The sequence below is a fragment of the Bemisia tabaci genome, chromosome 1, assembly GCF_918797505.1.
Source record: "Bemisia tabaci chromosome 1, PGI_BMITA_v3".
Lineage (NCBI taxonomy): Eukaryota > Metazoa > Arthropoda > Insecta > Hemiptera > Aleyrodidae > Bemisia > Bemisia tabaci.
Genome location: NC_092793.1, coordinates 53,121,185 through 53,137,943, shown reverse-complemented (window position 1 = coordinate 53,137,943; position 16,759 = coordinate 53,121,185). Strand labels below are relative to the sequence as shown.

General features: G+C 35.9%; 2 protein-coding genes across 2 annotated transcripts; one reads left to right on the top strand and one right to left on the bottom strand.

The window, feature by feature from the left end:
• Positions 1-131: 131 nt before the first annotated feature.
• Positions 132-4,923, top strand: mRpL2 (mitochondrial ribosomal protein L2). The gene is made up of 4 exons (XM_019062684.2): positions 132-640; positions 1,710-1,961; positions 2,609-2,821; positions 4,346-4,923. The coding sequence occupies exons 1-4, from the start codon at positions 385-387 to the stop codon at positions 4,582-4,584; spliced, it is 960 nt and encodes a 319-aa protein (XP_018918229.2). The 5' UTR covers positions 132-384; the 3' UTR covers positions 4,585-4,923.
• Positions 4,924-6,694: 1,771 nt separating this feature from the next.
• Positions 6,695-15,002, bottom strand: LOC109044771 (uncharacterized). The gene is made up of 4 exons (XM_019062683.2): positions 13,713-15,002; positions 12,856-13,257; positions 12,146-12,211; positions 6,695-10,673 (listed from the first exon to the last, which is right to left on the bottom strand). Exons 1-4 carry the CDS (start codon positions 14,582-14,584, stop codon positions 10,466-10,468), a joined length of 1,548 nt encoding a protein of 515 aa, XP_018918228.2. The 5' UTR covers positions 14,585-15,002; the 3' UTR covers positions 6,695-10,465.
• Positions 15,003-16,759: the final 1,757 nt, after the last annotated feature.

The window sequence follows — 16,759 nt, the reverse complement described above, 5'->3', positions numbered from 1 at the left end:
AAGGCTACTGTAGTTTTGTAAAGCTCCACTTGGCAGTGTTAGGATCAACTAAGATCAACCAATTAAAATTTTGCCAAATTTGGCAACATATGTTCCACACCAGAGACAAAGTTGTTGTCTTAAAATTTTAACCTCAAATTAGTGCACCATTATGCCCAGCAATCGCGATTGATTATAAACTAGTTATTTAATGTCGAAAATTTTCTATTACATATGTAATCCTTCTAGTGCTCAACTTCGGTTAATTCAGATGAGGGTATAACTATATAATTAACAGCTGACTGTTGAGTGAAGTCCTGTGTCCCCTTTTACACTCGGGAAGTTCATGTGTCATTGCAATTTTCATTAATCCTTTGCACTGAGTTACAAGATCAGTGCTCTAAAATGAATCCGGTCGCCCAAACATTAAGGTTGTTGCAGCCTAAAATCTACAATAATCACGTTCAGCTGCCTCAGATTTTAAACTTTAACAAAATTGTAGTCACTTGCGTCCGCAACTGGAATCACATCCATTTAGATCTTGATGATAGACATCGTTTGAAGAAGTCAAGGTATTACAAAAGAGAGGTTCACTTCCCTGAAAAGTATACTGTCAAACCTATACCGTATACTAATCTAGGAGGAAGAGATCCAGAAACAGGTATGTAACTTGAATCAAGATTCTTATTTCGTCACCTTCCGGCCAAAGTATCACGAGTGCCATGCAACATTTCCAAACCTCTGCTGCCATTTCATTTTGTTGCAGAGAAATTTTTGGTTGAATCTATTTGAAAATTTCACTGGTATTAGCAGTGTAAAAAAAAATCAGTGAAATGTTCGGACAACTCTGTTGAACAATTTCTCTGTAAAAAAATAAAATGGCAGCGGAAAAATGTCGCATGGCCCTTGTGATACTTTTGCTGGAAGGTGATGATTTGTTCATTTCTCAATGATGTAGGTTGTAGGTGTAGGAAGAAAAAAATATCAGTAGGATGTCTGAACATGGGCAGAATTAGGAATTTTCGGTAAGGGGGGGGGGAACACAACAGGATATAGAACTTGGGCTAAGGGGGGTCTGGGGAGACTCCCCCAGTTGCAGAGGGGGATCTGGGGGGCCTCCCCCAGACAATTTTAAAATTTTTGAAAAGTGGGACGTCTCAAGAGCAATTTTAAGCCATTCTCAATGACAAATTACTGGGAGTTAAATATTACAGGTGACAGAGATTTTGCTGACTTGTTTTTATAAATATCTTACATCATTGACTGATTTTATTAGGATTAAGCTCATACTTATTACATTTCCTATGCCTTTTGCCTCAAAAAAATCATTTGATTAATTTAAAGAATTTCTTACAGAAGCTTTCCATCGTTACCGTGCAATGAAGGTGATTCGTCCACGGTTCTTGGTGTGATCAAATTGATGTTTGTCGTATCGCATCAATTAAGTCAAAAATATTGGCAGATTTTGGTTTTTTAGCCTAATGACCGATTGCTCCTGCTTAGGAGTTGTATAAATCATTCTCAACCTAAAAAATTTCAAAATTCATCGTGACAGCAGGATTTTGCTTGGAATCATGCAAACCTCCTCTGTGCTGTTCCACTTCATAAGTATAAGTACAGCCAAAAATGGAAAATGATGAAAAAAATTGCAGTGTAAATTAGATAGATGATTACTATAGTTGATTGAAAAAAAGTTTACCTATATTTATTGCTAATCCCTTTTTGTGCAGGTCGAGTTGTTGTGAAAGGGCTTGGTGGAGGAATCAAACATAAGTATCATTGGATTGATTGGTACCGCGTAGGACCCAAAGATGACAGCCCTCCAACCATTGAAAAGGTTCTTAAAATCATAAAATCTGGAATCAGAACAGCAGATATTGCTCTTGTTGGTGTCGAAGGTAGACTGAAATACATTGTGGCCTCTGCAAACATGAAAGCTGGTGATCTCCTCAAAACTTCAATGTTTATTCCCAGAATTCCAGGTTCTGTCATAAAAGCTACTTCATTTAATTTTATTTTTTTCTATTTTTGCACTTAAATTTTTCTACATCCTTTTTCAAGGAAAGCATAAGATAACTGGAGTAATTTTTCAGTGACCATCAGTCTTAATTTTTCAAATTAAGTATGTTGTTATAGAAATTCTTAGCCAATCCTCCCACCTTGAGTTTAATGTACCTACCGAACACCGTCAAAATAAAAAATCAAGAAAATAACCACAGCAGTTTTCGTACAACCTGGTTTGTAGTGCCATTCCATTTTGGGCATTAATTTTGTAGGGGCTCCCCAGGGCGTCTGAAGGTCCCTCATTTCATGTACATATATATACACTTATAAAAGAGGGTTATAAGTAGGTATCATAGCAAATTTTTGTCCAAATAAGGATGTGTTAGGAAGCTAATGCTTTGCTCTAAAACCTCCCACAATCTGTCTTTAAATTGGTGTAATGATTCTCTCAAAAATGTTTTTAATTATCTGGTTTCCATTTTTATGGGGCACCTTATGTTTGTAATTTTTTAAAGAAACTCACCTTTTGTTCTCAAGAACTTTAAGAAAGTGAGACAAAACACATACCACTTCATTTCACTTTTTGACTTCGCCAGTAATTCATCTTTAATGGTAATGTTTACAGTTGCTGCGGAGGAAGGCGATGCTTACCCAATAGGAGCTTTAACCCTAGGCACCATCATACACAATGTAGAAATGTATCCTGAAAAAGGAGCCGCTTTCTGTAAAGCTGCAGGATCATTTGCCACCATCACCCGTAAAATCGGGGATAGAGTGATTGTGCAGTTACCCTCCAAACATGAACTTTCTTTGGATCCTCATTGCATGGCAACTGTGGGTAAGCATTCATGAAAAATGTGTTCCTTCCAATGTTTTGGGCGTCTAAAAATCTAGATTGTCAGAATGAAATATGAAAATTGCAACCAACAAAGCAATGCAACCAACAACTCCAAGAATGCATGATAATCAAAAGTAGGAGAAAAGTCTGAAAGAGCAGCCATTTTGTAAGTGTAGTTGTCAGTGTGTTTTGTGTGAGTAGTTCAGACCAGACAAGACGCAAGAAGCACTTACGCACTACTTACGTTTTGTTACAAGAAGAATTATTTAAAATGGTTATCCCTTTGCCTCCTACGGACAAGAATACTCAACATCGCAAATCCGCACTGAGGCCATACGGACAAGTATTCTTGTCTTGGAACCTCAAAAATCTTCATTTTCGGTGTTATTTATTCCAAAAGAAATTGGGCACAAGTAATTAACTTTTGGCGACTGATCTTCACTCGTCCATACTTAAGGACAAGGCACGCTAATTTCAGGCTGTTTGGTTGAAAAACAGGCGAAGAAGGGCCAGGAAACTAAAAATAGTCATTTTTGCCATTCCTTACTTAGACTGGGGGAGCACAGGGTGAAAATCTAACTCAGGAGTCAAAGAGTTAAGAGAGTTTGTAAATTTTTCTTGAAGAATCTTAATAGACACTGAATTTCTGGTGTGATCTAACACAATGCAAATTTTGGCGATCGAACGTAATACTGCCAACCTCCGTTAATCCACAACAAAATTGAGGCTCCTTCAGTAGAATAAAATCTAATACTTAAGCTTTGTAGTGCTCTAGAGACCTTGCAACTCAAAGTATTATTTGCCGCTGAACAATTTCACAAAGCCATGATCAGCAATTGCTATTACATTTGCGCATTTAAGTGGAGATAACCAAAATCACAGAGCCTTCATGTAGGTTCTGAACAGACGCAATCGTGCGGCAATAAAGTTTGAGAGCCTGTATGGAAACTTTGAAAATCCAACCATTTCTTAAAGGCTCAGCGTTTTGATGTTATTTATCATTTTAAATAGCAAAAATTTCATTCTTTTTCTTTTTTTCATTCATATTATTTGAAAAAAGTAATTACCTCTGCTGCACATGGTCAAAAATAAAATAAGAAAAAGACGATTTGAAGTAAGTATACAAGTAAAAAAAAATTTAAGTAGTGGTTACGTTATGAACATTGCAGAAGGCAATTCAAATACCTCAAATTTCTAGGAGCTGTATGGAATTTAAGACTTAAGTTAAATTGACTGAAAATAATTTTTGAAAAGCTACAAAAAATTTAGACACTGAACTTGAAATTTATCGAGAAATAAATTCCTGGTGGAATTCTGTGTTATTATGTCACTATTTTAAGCAGTGCATTTGACTTGTGCTTCTCATTTATCAGGATAAAAAGCTGATTTTTTTATTTATTTTGGATATGGCTTAAGTTGAAGGCAACACCTCATTCTGGGGATACCCCTGCCTATGTGCAAAGTGTCTTCTAAGCAGTCTTTCATCATTAAAATATTGTTCTGAATGTTCGTTTGGTTTTCCAGGGCGCGTATCAAACCTAGACCATGCCTCTACAGATTTAGGCACCATAGGATGGAGGGAAGCAGGTAACCGTCCAAGGTCGGGTCTATGGCAAAGGAAAGGGGGTCGATTTGGACTAAAAATTAAACCACCACCACCAATCAAATACATCGAGCCTCCCAAGGATGAGTACAAGCCAAAAGAAATTGTGTTTAGTTGTGACAAGCCACATGGCTGGTTTGGTTTATTCCCGTGGTCATAATCTCTTTTGATCAACGTTTGTGTATTTCAGTTCAACTATCGTACAATTCTTATCTATGTCTAAGTAAGAAAGCTTACGAACATGTAAAAAGTAACAAATCGGGAACTTGAGCCTGCAGTCAAAACTACAGTTGCTCCTACATCATCGGAAAGTTTATTACCGCATAATGTGTTTCTACTGTGCTCTTATTTGGCAGGTATGACTGTAAAAGTTGAGAGGAAAAATTTAGTGGGATTCAAAGCTTATTGTAAAACCATAAAAATGGACCGATGATTATATGCATTTCCTCCTAATTTTTTTTTTCTTTTAATATTAAAGATTGTTTGAATATTTGAATAATATTATTGTCATTATTTCTTTGTGAAACTCCATATCTATTGCAGTGATGATGAAGACATTGCCATAGTAATATTTTCCTGAGGAATATTGTTAAACCAGTCACTGAAATATTGATGCTGATTGCTGATCCTCACAGATTTATTTGGTCCAATCATTTTCAATTAGTATTTTCATTCACTGAACCAGTTGTATGGGGTTCTAGCATGGTTAAAGTAGAGTTTTTCTGATTAGAGCTGCCAAAAATATCACTTCAAACGGGTTCTATTTTTGGCACTTTCAACAAGGGTTCTGAAAAATCTGATAAAATTTCTAGAAGCTTACCTAGTTTACTCCGTAATTTCAGAAAATGAATTTACAAAGGTCCTCCGACCCATTATAAACCCTAACACCTATGTGTAATGATATTACAAATATTTTTTTGTCAATTTCAAAATGTTAAAACCGTATACAGTCTACTAAAAGTGTTCGAGAAAATATTGTAATTGATTTGACCAATCGGTCAATAAACTCAACCGCAAAGTGTCATTTTATCATCCTCGCTTTAGATCTGTATTTGGACGACAAAACATTATTCGTGGGCTTTCATTTTGTGGCAGAGGGATGTAATGTAGGTGCCTCCTTGTTGAACTTAGAATCATACATAACGTATTTTCTTTGAAAAATGACCTAGTTTCTTTCTTAACATTCAGTTCATTTCAACCTCCTACAAAATGTTTTTCACAAGCATCTGATCTTTTCTCACTAGTTTTGAAGTCATTTGAACGTAAATATTCATCCGTTTGATACTCATTTTGATTCCTTGATTTTTTTTACAACGCCTTCATCGTTTAGAAGGATACTTCACAACACAATACTTGTTACTGATTCAACATATTATTTTTCTTTACTCTGAGAGCTGTCTCTTAACCGGTTTTGCTAACAAAACAACAATGATATGAACAAGAAAAATATATATGTTTAGGATCTCCTGGATATTGAGGTTATTTTTCAAATTCATGGAGCTTACTATGATTTTTGGTTTAATAACTACCCAAAGAAATAGGCAAAAATCGATTTTACAAAAACCCTGACCTGATTTGTTTAAAAATTAAACTACTGATACAAGTCAAATATCCAAATATGTAGCACCTCGATGCAAGAAAGGTCACAGATTACTTGTGCATGTAGAAACTGTAAGAGAGTTCATTTATGTATTTTATGCTGCTTTTCATAAACAGTTTCACACTTGAATAAGTAGACAAAGTACTTCCAGTTTTCATGATTTAATACTTTATATGAGGTACAGTGATTAAAGAGTACAGTAATTAAACAACTACCAATTACTGGACACTGAACAAACTTAATGAACACGACTAGAGCATTAGTGAAAAACCAAAAATACTATTTGGTTGATAAACTAGTTTCATCAAACGTGAGTATTGCATATTATGCAATTATTGTAAAAATGACCACTAGAAGAAATTAACGCCTCTAGAGGTTTTAAAACACTATAGAATGATTATTTTTCTAAGTCTACTCCTGCCTTTTGTACTTTTGACTGATGGACAAGACATTCTCTATAGCCTCCAACATTTAAGTCAGAGGTTGAGTAAAAAACTGAAAAAATATAAATCCCTGAAAAAATTAGACCTAGACTTTTTTCTGAATGCAAAAAAATCCTGAACATACGACTGGCTTTTGACGCAAAGAGTTATATAGCTATTTCAAGTAAGTTTATTGTTTTTTTCAATTTTCTTCTCCCTTGAGTCAATTTCAGAGTTTTACCTCTGTGCTACTTACTGATTGATAATGAGGAACTATGAAGAGACTTAGAAGATATTTTGGGACAGCATAGACTGAGTGATTTCTCTTGAAACTTCCTCCTTATTGTTGGTTACAACAAGTTTACAAAGTAACAGGGTGGATTTGTTTAAAAATAGCACTATGAATGAATGAAGCGCAGCATAGCAAAAATACAGATTATGCTATTTGTATAAGACAGCTTCACTTTATGAGAAAATTAACGAGGACAAGGACTTGAATTGCAACACATGGAGAAAAAATGTCTCCCAGTATACCTCAGAAAAATTGGTGATATTCTAAAAACAAGGCACCACAATCAAACTATTCACTTTTTTTTGAAGGTTTAAGTGAGGATAAATCAATTAAGTTGATGTAAAATCTAAGTCCTGGTGAGGTTTGAACAGCTAATTTAAAATAAAAACAGCGATGAAAGATTGCTTCCAGTGATCAGTGTAATATTATTTATGTACAGCTGTTCAGGAATTGAAAGACCTTCTCTGACCTTTAAATTAAAATGCAGAGCATGTCATTCTGACTCTCTATTTCTATTCCTCTAAATTTGATTTTTTTCGGCACTATAAACATATAACTGAGACTACCTAAACTTAAAGTACTACCTTTCTCAGAGAAGAAAATCTTTCTTCCAAACTTCAAGAATAATATTTGAAAAAGCCATCCTTAAAAATAATATTTAACGTATATCGCAGTATTCTTGAGAGACTTAGAAGACAAGAAAAATTTTGGAGGCGTCAATGAAACACCTAACGCAAATTTTGGCTGGCAACTTTTGGACAGACTCGAGTTCTATTCTATAGTTTTTTCTATTCTATAGTTTTCAAAACAAATCAATGGCAAAATTTCAAAAATCCAAATTCAATTTACAACAGGAATTGGATTACTGAAGAAAATTAATCTCTTTTTTGCTCAAAATTTTGTTCTACCCTACGAAAATTATTTTACAGTTTGAAGAGGTAAGGATTACTTAATATTAATAAATCTACATGGATTATATGACAATAGAACTTCAGCTAAAATTATGTACCTGATGCATCACTTTCATTTGCTTTGGATCTATTATTCCATAAGACGGTTTTATCTTGATGGGAGGTTCTTAATGTATTTTCTTTTCCCTTTTTTTCATCCATAATTTTTGAGACTCAATTAGAAGAGAAAAGAAAATTGACTTAGAACACAGAGCAGTCTACATTAACTTCAAAGCAAAACCAAGCTGACAAACTGAGGCTGATAATTAAGATAATCATTGAGAAAAATTTCAAATTCAATGCAATGACAAGTTTAAAGTTTTGGCTTAGTAAAACATCTTTACATTCTTAATGAGATGTTGATCCTGAGAGTTATTGATCAGATTTGTATTTTTCACTTATGATCTCCATAGCATGCTACGTGAATTACAGTGTTTTGATTGATTCTCGTGCATGTGTCCTTTATAAGGAAAAAATTTGATTCATATCATGAACAATTTGAGCATAGGTAGATTTCCTTAAGCGATTGGTACGATATCCAATTAACAGCTACAATAAATGCACACACTTGGTTATAAAAACGAATTTTATATAGAAAGGAATGAAATCACTGTAATTCATACCCAGATCTTTTTTTTAACCACAACAGAGATTGCATTTAAATTTTGCCACATTCATTGACATTCAATCAGTACTTTAAAGATCAAAGCAATCCTGCAATGTGAGTGGATACAAAATCTATCCTCATTGGCTACTTTACAAATCTAAACACGTAAAATTTTTAAAAGGAAGCAATACCAAGAAAATGAAAAAATATTTGATTCACTATAATGCAAGTATTTTAAGGCCATCTGGCTAGAGGGAATGTTTTGGTAATAGAACAACTATGTATCAAGCAACAATAAATCCTGATGGACAGGATCCTGCTTGTTGCCTGATAATCTACGATTTGATCAACTCTAAAATGGAAGTTCCAGTTAAATCAATAGCTGACCATCTCTAATTAAGGACTGAGAGAGGAATCTCTAATGATACAAAGTTGTTTGAACTCATAGGATTTCTGCAGGAGAAGTCTGCACCTTAGGCGTAATGGGAATCATGAAGTAAAATTAGAAAGCCTAACACTGAAGATTAAAAAGGATTTCCTTCATTTATAGCAAGTTTTCCTGTTATGGATCCTACTTTCACTGATTCTTAATATTTTACTGCTCGAAAATACTATATAGACAGAGTGAGCCTGCAGTTTTTTCGGAGGGAGGAGGAGACTAAATTCAAATTTAAAAATATAAATTAATTATAATTCCAAAAACCAAACTAATCGTAAATCAAACCGATTAAGCCCTGGGCATGTGAGTTTTTGAGAAGGTACATGGTTGGATTTTTCAATTTCTCAGAAGAGGTATTAGAATGACATTAGCACATGACTCAGTAACCGTTTGTGATTTTTTTTAAGCAACATTAAAATTTTAGCACTCACTGGAAGTGAACCGATTACCTACCTAGCAGTGCAAATCAAGTCAGATATATACATATTCGCTCATTAAGTGCAATGAAAGGAATAAATGAGTTAGAGATTTTTAACAAGAAACATCTAATCATTTAAGTACCTACTGAAGATGGAATTTCAAAAGCAAAATGCATTCAGATTAAGAATATATGTAAAGAAATCTGGCCACTGCTTGTTTCCGCTTGTTTCTTCCCTGGCTAGCTTAACACAAAGAGAGAAAAATTGAATGAAAAACATATAAATATAAAAATAAAGAAAGGAATAAAATGAAAATACTGTTTTATGAGATCTGACAGTGAATAAATCATGATCAGCAGTGAGGAAATAACACTCCAATCACAATTATTTCTATCATTGAGATAAATTTTGGAAAACCTGTTCCTTGCACATACCACAATTTATCGTTTTTTTTCAGACAACTGCATCTTGGGAGAACCAAAGTTCCAAAATTTTCAAAGGAATTTCCTATTTGACCCTTTAACAAGGCACATAAAGAACTAGTCCTCAACTTGTATCAATATCCTATGAGCTTTTCTTTCAATTTGGAACTAACAGCAGACAGAGGTTTGCATATTATCCTATTTGGAATGATCTAGGAATCAAAAGATAAGTTTTAAGGCAAACGAGAGTGACCATTTTGATCCATAGTTTGTGCAACTTTAAGACTATTCAGTCAAGCATTTTTTGCAATTTTCCAGGGGTGCAGAAAATGCTTGATCACATTCATCAGCAAACATGTGAAAGTTGGGAAAGGCCCCAAACTTTGGAAGGTAGACGAATTTTTAAGGGGCAAAAATCAAAGGGAAAAGAAGAAAGTCATCTTTTTTATATTGGTGAGACATTCTTTAAAGAGTCAGTAGGTGGGCGCATGAAAATGTGGAAGCTTGGAAGATTCTACGCCTCTGGAATATTCCAGCACATTTTATCACCTTCATTGTTATTTTTTCCTCAATGCTCAGTTTTCTTCCTGCATCAGAAGTCCAAGTCATAAAATTTTAGTTCACTTTAGAGGTAGATAATGCTTTCTTTTACAGGAGGGATGCACTTCTAAATGGTCTATTTGGCGTCAAAATGCATTGTCAATTATTACAACAGACAATTTAATACTGACAATTAGTAAAGATAAAAATTCAAGCTCTTTATAGCCCTTGAAAAAAAATGTCAAAACCAAGCATTTTTTGAGCACTTTTCAAAGCTGCACAAACCATGTACCAAAAAGCGAATAGAGCTTGAATACATACTAAATAATGCAAGATATAATGAGGGAAGTTCAAACCAGACTACTAAGCCTTTGCTTTAACAGATTACCAAAAGCGTCTTCAACTACAATTGTTTCTGCAACATTTAGATGCTGTACAGGCACCAAAAACAATTTCTTTTTTGCAAGATTCTCTGGAAACTGCCATGAATGCAGTACATCTCCGTTTTCTTTCCGCAGCTCAATTACTTTAATGCCTCGGTTTGAGATAACAGCATTTCTGGAATAATAAGAAAACACAATCATTAGAAATACTCACTTAAACTATGACAGGAGAAACATACCTGATAGGTGGGTATTTCTGTCTTTAATCTCTCATTTTCTTGTGAAAAAAAAGTTTTACAAAAAAAGAAGATTAGTGTACTGTTAAGTTTCTCGAGTTCAAAAGTTTTGTGCTTCCTCCACTTGCAAAAAGGCTTAACAGTTTCAATATGAGGGTTTTCTAGACACTAATGTTACCTATTTTACATCTCTATGAAACTATGAGAGGTACCTAGATTGAGACAACTTGTAAAAATCATTGTTTGGCCAATTTTAAAATTAAAGTTTAATCAAGCAGAACTCTGAAAAAGGGTTTTTCTGAGCCCATCTTCACTCAGCACAGGTCTAAAATTTCACAGTGAGACATCAGCATATCAGCTACTGCATTCATCACTTATTGCCAGCAAGAAAAATACTTTAAGATGGTTAACATTAATGTAAAATATACTGCTGTGCTCAGGAAAAATTCTGTATCAGCCTGTCAACATTGCATTACACCAAGAAGTCCTTTACTGGTAAAAAGTGTTACAATAAACTCCAGTAGCACCAGCAACCTTGTGTGGCCAAGTAGGCGGAACTAGTTTTGACAGACCTCAATAGTTTTGCCTCAACATCAGCGGGCAAAACTAGTTCCGCCTACGGTCGGCTAGTTTGGCCTTTACAAATCAGGCAAAGCAGGTTTTGACTAGGCAGATCTAGTTTTGCCAGTTCATTTCTGGCAGAACTAAATTTGCCTGGGCAAAACTAGTTTTGCCTGGAATCGGGTTTTGCCGCTAACAGATACATGTTTTTCTTCTAATATTTAAAATCTTATTCATAGTTTATCTAAAGTGTCTGAAAATTTCAAGGAAAAATATTTGTAATTTTCTTCTAAAATAAGTATATTCTGAGTGAGAATTTAACATTTGATGACATTTCATTCAGTGTTTTTCCTTAGCTAGCAGTTTAGGAGAGCATATTATATTGCTACAATATTGAAAGATTGGATTGCTCGTGTTTACTTCGACATAAGTAACATCTGAAAATTTTTCACATCGAGCATTGACTACGAAAATCCATCAAAGTTGCACTGTTTGGAGGAACAGTCTACAAAATATTTGACAAAAATGATTCTGCATTTGAGCTGCTGTCACCTGCTCTACTGAAAAAATTGCTTGATTTTGACTAGGTGGTGTATTTGCCACAAAAAGTGTCTGCTGAAAAGCAGAATCATTGACTAGCTTAGGGAATTGTTTAAACAAGAAAATTGGCTCTCATACAACTGAGGGTTGCTCAAGTTAATGAGCCCTTAAAATATAGACCAAGCTGCTCACCCAACTCTCTCAGCTGCCACCTTTCTTGGCATAGACTGTAACTCTTCGCCCTGAGTTTTTTTTTGCAAGTTATTTATCTCTGCCTGCAGTAAAATCGAAACAATCAGTTTCTACATACCTGGTCCTATCAAACTTCAAAATGACATCTTCTTGATTGAGGTTCCTGTCAAAGTTATTGAACCACCTAAAAACAGAGATAAAATGAACTTTAAGAAAAAAGAAGAAAGATACAAAAAATGTTGTATCCTGGAAATTCATTTGCTAAGAGATGTGCTCACTGTGAGCCACAATGAATCGTTTATAAAACTGCGACTTATTAGGACACCTTGATTATTAGGTTGTTCACTTACCGGTCTTGTCATTATGGGCTAGGTGTCAATGGGTTGATTTCGAATTATTCACACTTTTATTTCTGACAACTGCTGTAGCATATACGCACTACTCTGGTGGTACTTAGCCCATAGAATGATAAAGAATAAATAATAGCTATTATTCTATACTTAGTTTGTTATACTTACAACATGTTATTTTGGGTGCTTGGAATGAAATTCACTGTCTAACTCAATTCATTAATTTTTGGCATTTAACCAATTAATTATCATGAATCTTCAACTATTTTCCTCTCTTTTTCACTCCCAGAGGGACACCATTGACACAAAAAGAATAAGAATCCTCTGTCAGGAATGGATGGTTGGTGACCCAGTTGTTGATAGGAAAAATATGCTTCCCTCAACTTCATAGTCAACGAGTTTCAAATTTTTGAGTCAGCGAAAGCTATAATTTTTTTCAGTTTTGGAAAAATGGAAAATTAATGAGATTCAAGCTCACTTGTGAAAAGCAAGAATTGTGGCACAGCTAGCTGACCAAAATGTTTTGTCATCTGAGTTCTGGTCATCTTGCAGTGCATGAGAATTTCTGTTCAGGGATGTGATCGGTGTTTGAGACAGGGTTGGATTCCTAGGTTTCTGGAGAGAGTTAATATTGCATGATACATTGATGTCTTGAATAAATGTCACAACGGCATGATGTGTGGATCCAATTTTGTTGATATTCCTCACATTCTTTGAGCAGCGCTCAGTGCTCTTGGTACATTTCATTGTAAAGACGAGATCAATGTGGTCGAAACCTCTACCCATTAGACCGTGCTTGGTGTGTCCCAGATCAAATGTATGACCCAATTCATGGCATACAGCTCCTAAGGTTGTGCTGAAGCAACCACCGTAGGTTCCCCTGAAACAGAGTAAATTCAAAGTTAGAAATTGTGCATGTTATGCCAGTGACAGCATATCCTATAGCAACTCCATTGGTATTGGTAATTTTCAAGTTTAGAAATATTAAATAAATCAATACAACAAAAAATAAGATAGGTAATAAATAAATTATTCCAGAAAGAAACGGTCAACATTCTAGTGGTTAATGGTATTACTTACAGTTAAAAAATTACAAAATACTGTTTAGGGCATAGAGCGCGCTTCAATTTTATTGAGAGTATTCACAAATAATGAAGAGAACATGAAAATATGCTATGATGTACACCGTACATTTGGCTCTTTGGTAAAACAATCATAAGTAGGTAACCCGATTTGCTATGGCACTGAAAAATTCATTTAAAAAGTGACACATGCAAAGTTTAAAATGTATTAGGTAAGTCGGTAGAAAAAAAAGAGAGAGGAAAAGATTCTTACCTATGGCAACTATCATCCATCAGAAGAGATTTGTTGATTTTCGTTGAGTTCAGGAAACATGGAATGATTTTATCAAAGGAGTCGGGCCAAGTATGCAAACAGGCACTCCCAAACAACGCTAAACCTCCTCCACCAAGGGCAGCATGGGCTTTAACCGTTGTTCCATCCCAAATGGTGCAAGACAAAAATGCCAGAAATTTGCAATCTTGATTACCATGGATGGAAGTCATAATTTCGCGGCCAAAGTACTCCCACAAGTCTTCTGGCTTCATGGTCCTAGCAGAGCACACAGGCAGTTTGCTGTAAAAGACTAGGCAATTGGTGCTGTTGTGGGTGAAATCACTTTCTAGCTGGAATGTTTTGTGCCCAAATCCTTTCTCAAACAACTTGTTCGAGACCAGGCATTGTATCAGCTTACATCCAAGATTAATACGATTGCAAGCACTTTCAATTGAGTTATCACAGCCTTCAGGACTTTGGAATCTTCCATCATCCTCATCACAGATAATGTACACTGGCGTTACACGGAATAGAGTATCACGAGGAACATAGGATAGGACTAAAGTGGTAATGGTTTCAGCAAATCTAAAGGATAATACATTTTTGCCGAAGCTTAAATTGACTAGACACTTGTATTTTAAGTTGACAACATCCCATTTAGAGGAAGAGGTGTCAGCTTCTCCGACAGAAACTTCAATGGTATCAGGAATTGCATCTTCCACATTCCCATTTACATCATCTGTTGAGGGCTCATCCTCACCATCTATGTTACTATTACATACGATGAAGCCTTTGATTAGTATCAGCGAATGATTGACAACGTTACCCGGAGCATAATTGAAGAATTTTATTTCATAGTCTCTTCGTACCATGCTGGTTGATAAGTTTGACGATTTGATTTGAAGTAAAAAAATCAATGAAATGGAAGACCAGAAATTAGAGGGTACTTATCACACAAGGGTAGAATATGATTGATGAAATGCACGCACAATCATTTGAATTTCCGAATCCACGAGTTGCAAAACACTTTTAACTGGGAGTAAAACATTAATAAATCACGATTCTACCTGAAGTAAGGACTATCTAAAATATATTTTGTTAATTTACGGGATTCTAAAACTGCAAAAATATATGAATGGGATAATGAAGCAGACTTGCTCCCTAAATAATTGCAGAAAGTTCATGACTCCAAGAGAGACAAGAAAAACGATTTGAAGGAAATGTCAGAAATTGATTTTTTGCGGACAAAACATTGTAGGTTACGCATTTCACTGATAAGAAATGACGGAGTAAACAGAGGTCACCTTTGTCATGGAAGCCCTGATGGCAATCCCTACTTACAGAGCGAGGCCAAAGTCGTCTCTGATTGGCGACGGGTTCCCGCCTCTTCTGCTGCTTCGAGCTGCGCACGTTTCGTTGGTGTGACTTCTCCTGCCGAAAAGGACTGTCCATATTTTGTATGCAGGCATAATCGCAGTTCGTGTTTCACGAGACTCGTGGAAATTCTTGAAATATTTAATCAAATTTCAATTTCTCCCGCCCTCTGACTAACGAGAGCTCCATCAATCGCGTACTAACCGCGCTCAACGCTGATGAACGGCTTTTGCACTTATCGAGGGGCGCGCGGCGGGAAATCTGCGCAAGGAGTGAAAATTAACGCAGCATTTTTTCCTCACTAGTCTAGTCGAGTCGGCTTTTTCGAAGAGCCAAAAAATTTCTCGTTGTTGCAGCGGCCCGATTATTAAAACTATATCGACACGACAAGAACAAAGCCATATCATAACTATGCAATACATCGCATTTCTATGTTTAATCGGGCTGCTCTAAAATTTCAATAATCGTCATGCTGGAGGCATAGATAAGTATCGACGGCGAAAACCACGTATCTCGGTATAGCGGTGTTTAAAAATGTCTGCTCCCATTTTATTTTTTTGAGGGGGAACATATCAATATTGGTTTCTTGAAATGTTCACAGAATTTTCCTCGCTGCACATAGTAGAGAAAACACGGAAGTTCTCAAGAGTTGACGCTGAGTAGTTTTCCATTTTAAACTAACGTATGACAGGTCGTCTATAACGACGCAAACCGAGATATGTGGTCTGGTAGTTTCACCGTCGATATGGAGGATACCTACAGAAAGAGAGGAAAAGGGAGGGAGAGAGGGGAGAGTGGAGCAGGAAAATTGGGATGAAGATGAAAAGGCATTGATAGGAGGGCAACAGGCGCCTAACATCACCCTTCCGAGCTTAATTTTAAACAAAGAGGCGCCTTTGATGGCGAGGCGTTTCGTATCTCTCTTCGAAAAGAGCAAGGCGAGGGCGCCGATATGAGTTGACGCCCCTTCCTTAAAAGAGGCATATGTACGGCGTAAGCCCGCCAGGGCCGGATTAATGGGGTGGCCACATGGGCCGCGGCCCATGGCGGCAAATCTAGGGGGCGGCAAATTTTGCAATTTTTTAAAAAAAAATCGAAGTTTGAAAAAAAAATTACCTACAAATGAGAAAAGGCGACAAAATCTCTCATTTCCTGAGAGTATAGGAATTTCTAATTTTGTCGTCTTTTAGAGATACAAGAGACAGCACCTTTCATTAATCGAGTTAAGAGAGAAATCAAACACGCAATTTGGCCTGGAACGGCGCGACTCAGAGAGAAATGATGACGAGGACTTGAGATGAAAAGGAGAAGCCCTCGGCGCGGCTAGAGTCCCTTTATACCCAGAGTTACGACAACTCACTTTTGGTTGGGCCAGGATTGGGCTGAAAGTGGCCTAAAAAAAAATCCAATTCTGATTGGTTCTCGCTCATGGAGGCCGAAACTAGTGCACCAAGATGGCGGTACCTCGTATGTGAACAAGAATAATGAAAATATTACCTAATTGTGGTTTATCAAGAGTAAATTGTTATTGCCATCGGTCCAAAATGAAAATAGATTAAGAAATTATTCACAAACCAATCTCATTTTCTTTTTAATTGATCAATTTGTTGATGTTGTTGTTTCTGTGTGACAGACATCGCAGGATTCCTGATCCTTATCCCCCAATATCGTTC

What these genes read in the sequence shown, in the direction of transcription:
- mRpL2 (XM_019062684.2), top strand. Translation starts at nt 385, where the DNA reads ATGAATCCGGTCGCCCAAACATTAAGGTTGTTGCAGCCTAAAATCTAC. An exon ending in AGGAAGAGATCCAGAAACAG is followed by an intron (nt 641 to 1,709) that starts GTATGTAACTTG and finishes CTTTTTGTGCAG; the next exon opens with GTCGAGTTGTTGTGAAAGGG. An exon ending in GTTTATTCCCAGAATTCCAG is followed by an intron (nt 1,962 to 2,608) that starts GTTCTGTCATAA and finishes TAATGTTTACAG; the next exon opens with TTGCTGCGGAGGAAGGCGAT.
- LOC109044771 (XM_019062683.2), bottom strand. Translation starts at nt 14,584, where the DNA reads ATGGTACGAAGAGACTATGAAATAAAATTCTTCAATTATGCTCCGGGT. An exon ending in ACAATTCTTGCTTTTCACAA is followed by an intron (nt 12,212 to 12,855) that starts GTGAGCTTGAAT and finishes CTCTGTTTTTAG; the next exon opens with GTGGTTCAATAACTTTGACA. An exon ending in TTGAAGTTTGATAGGACCAG is followed by an intron (nt 10,674 to 12,145) that starts GTATGTAGAAAC and finishes TTATTATTCCAG; the next exon opens with AAATGCTGTTATCTCAAACC.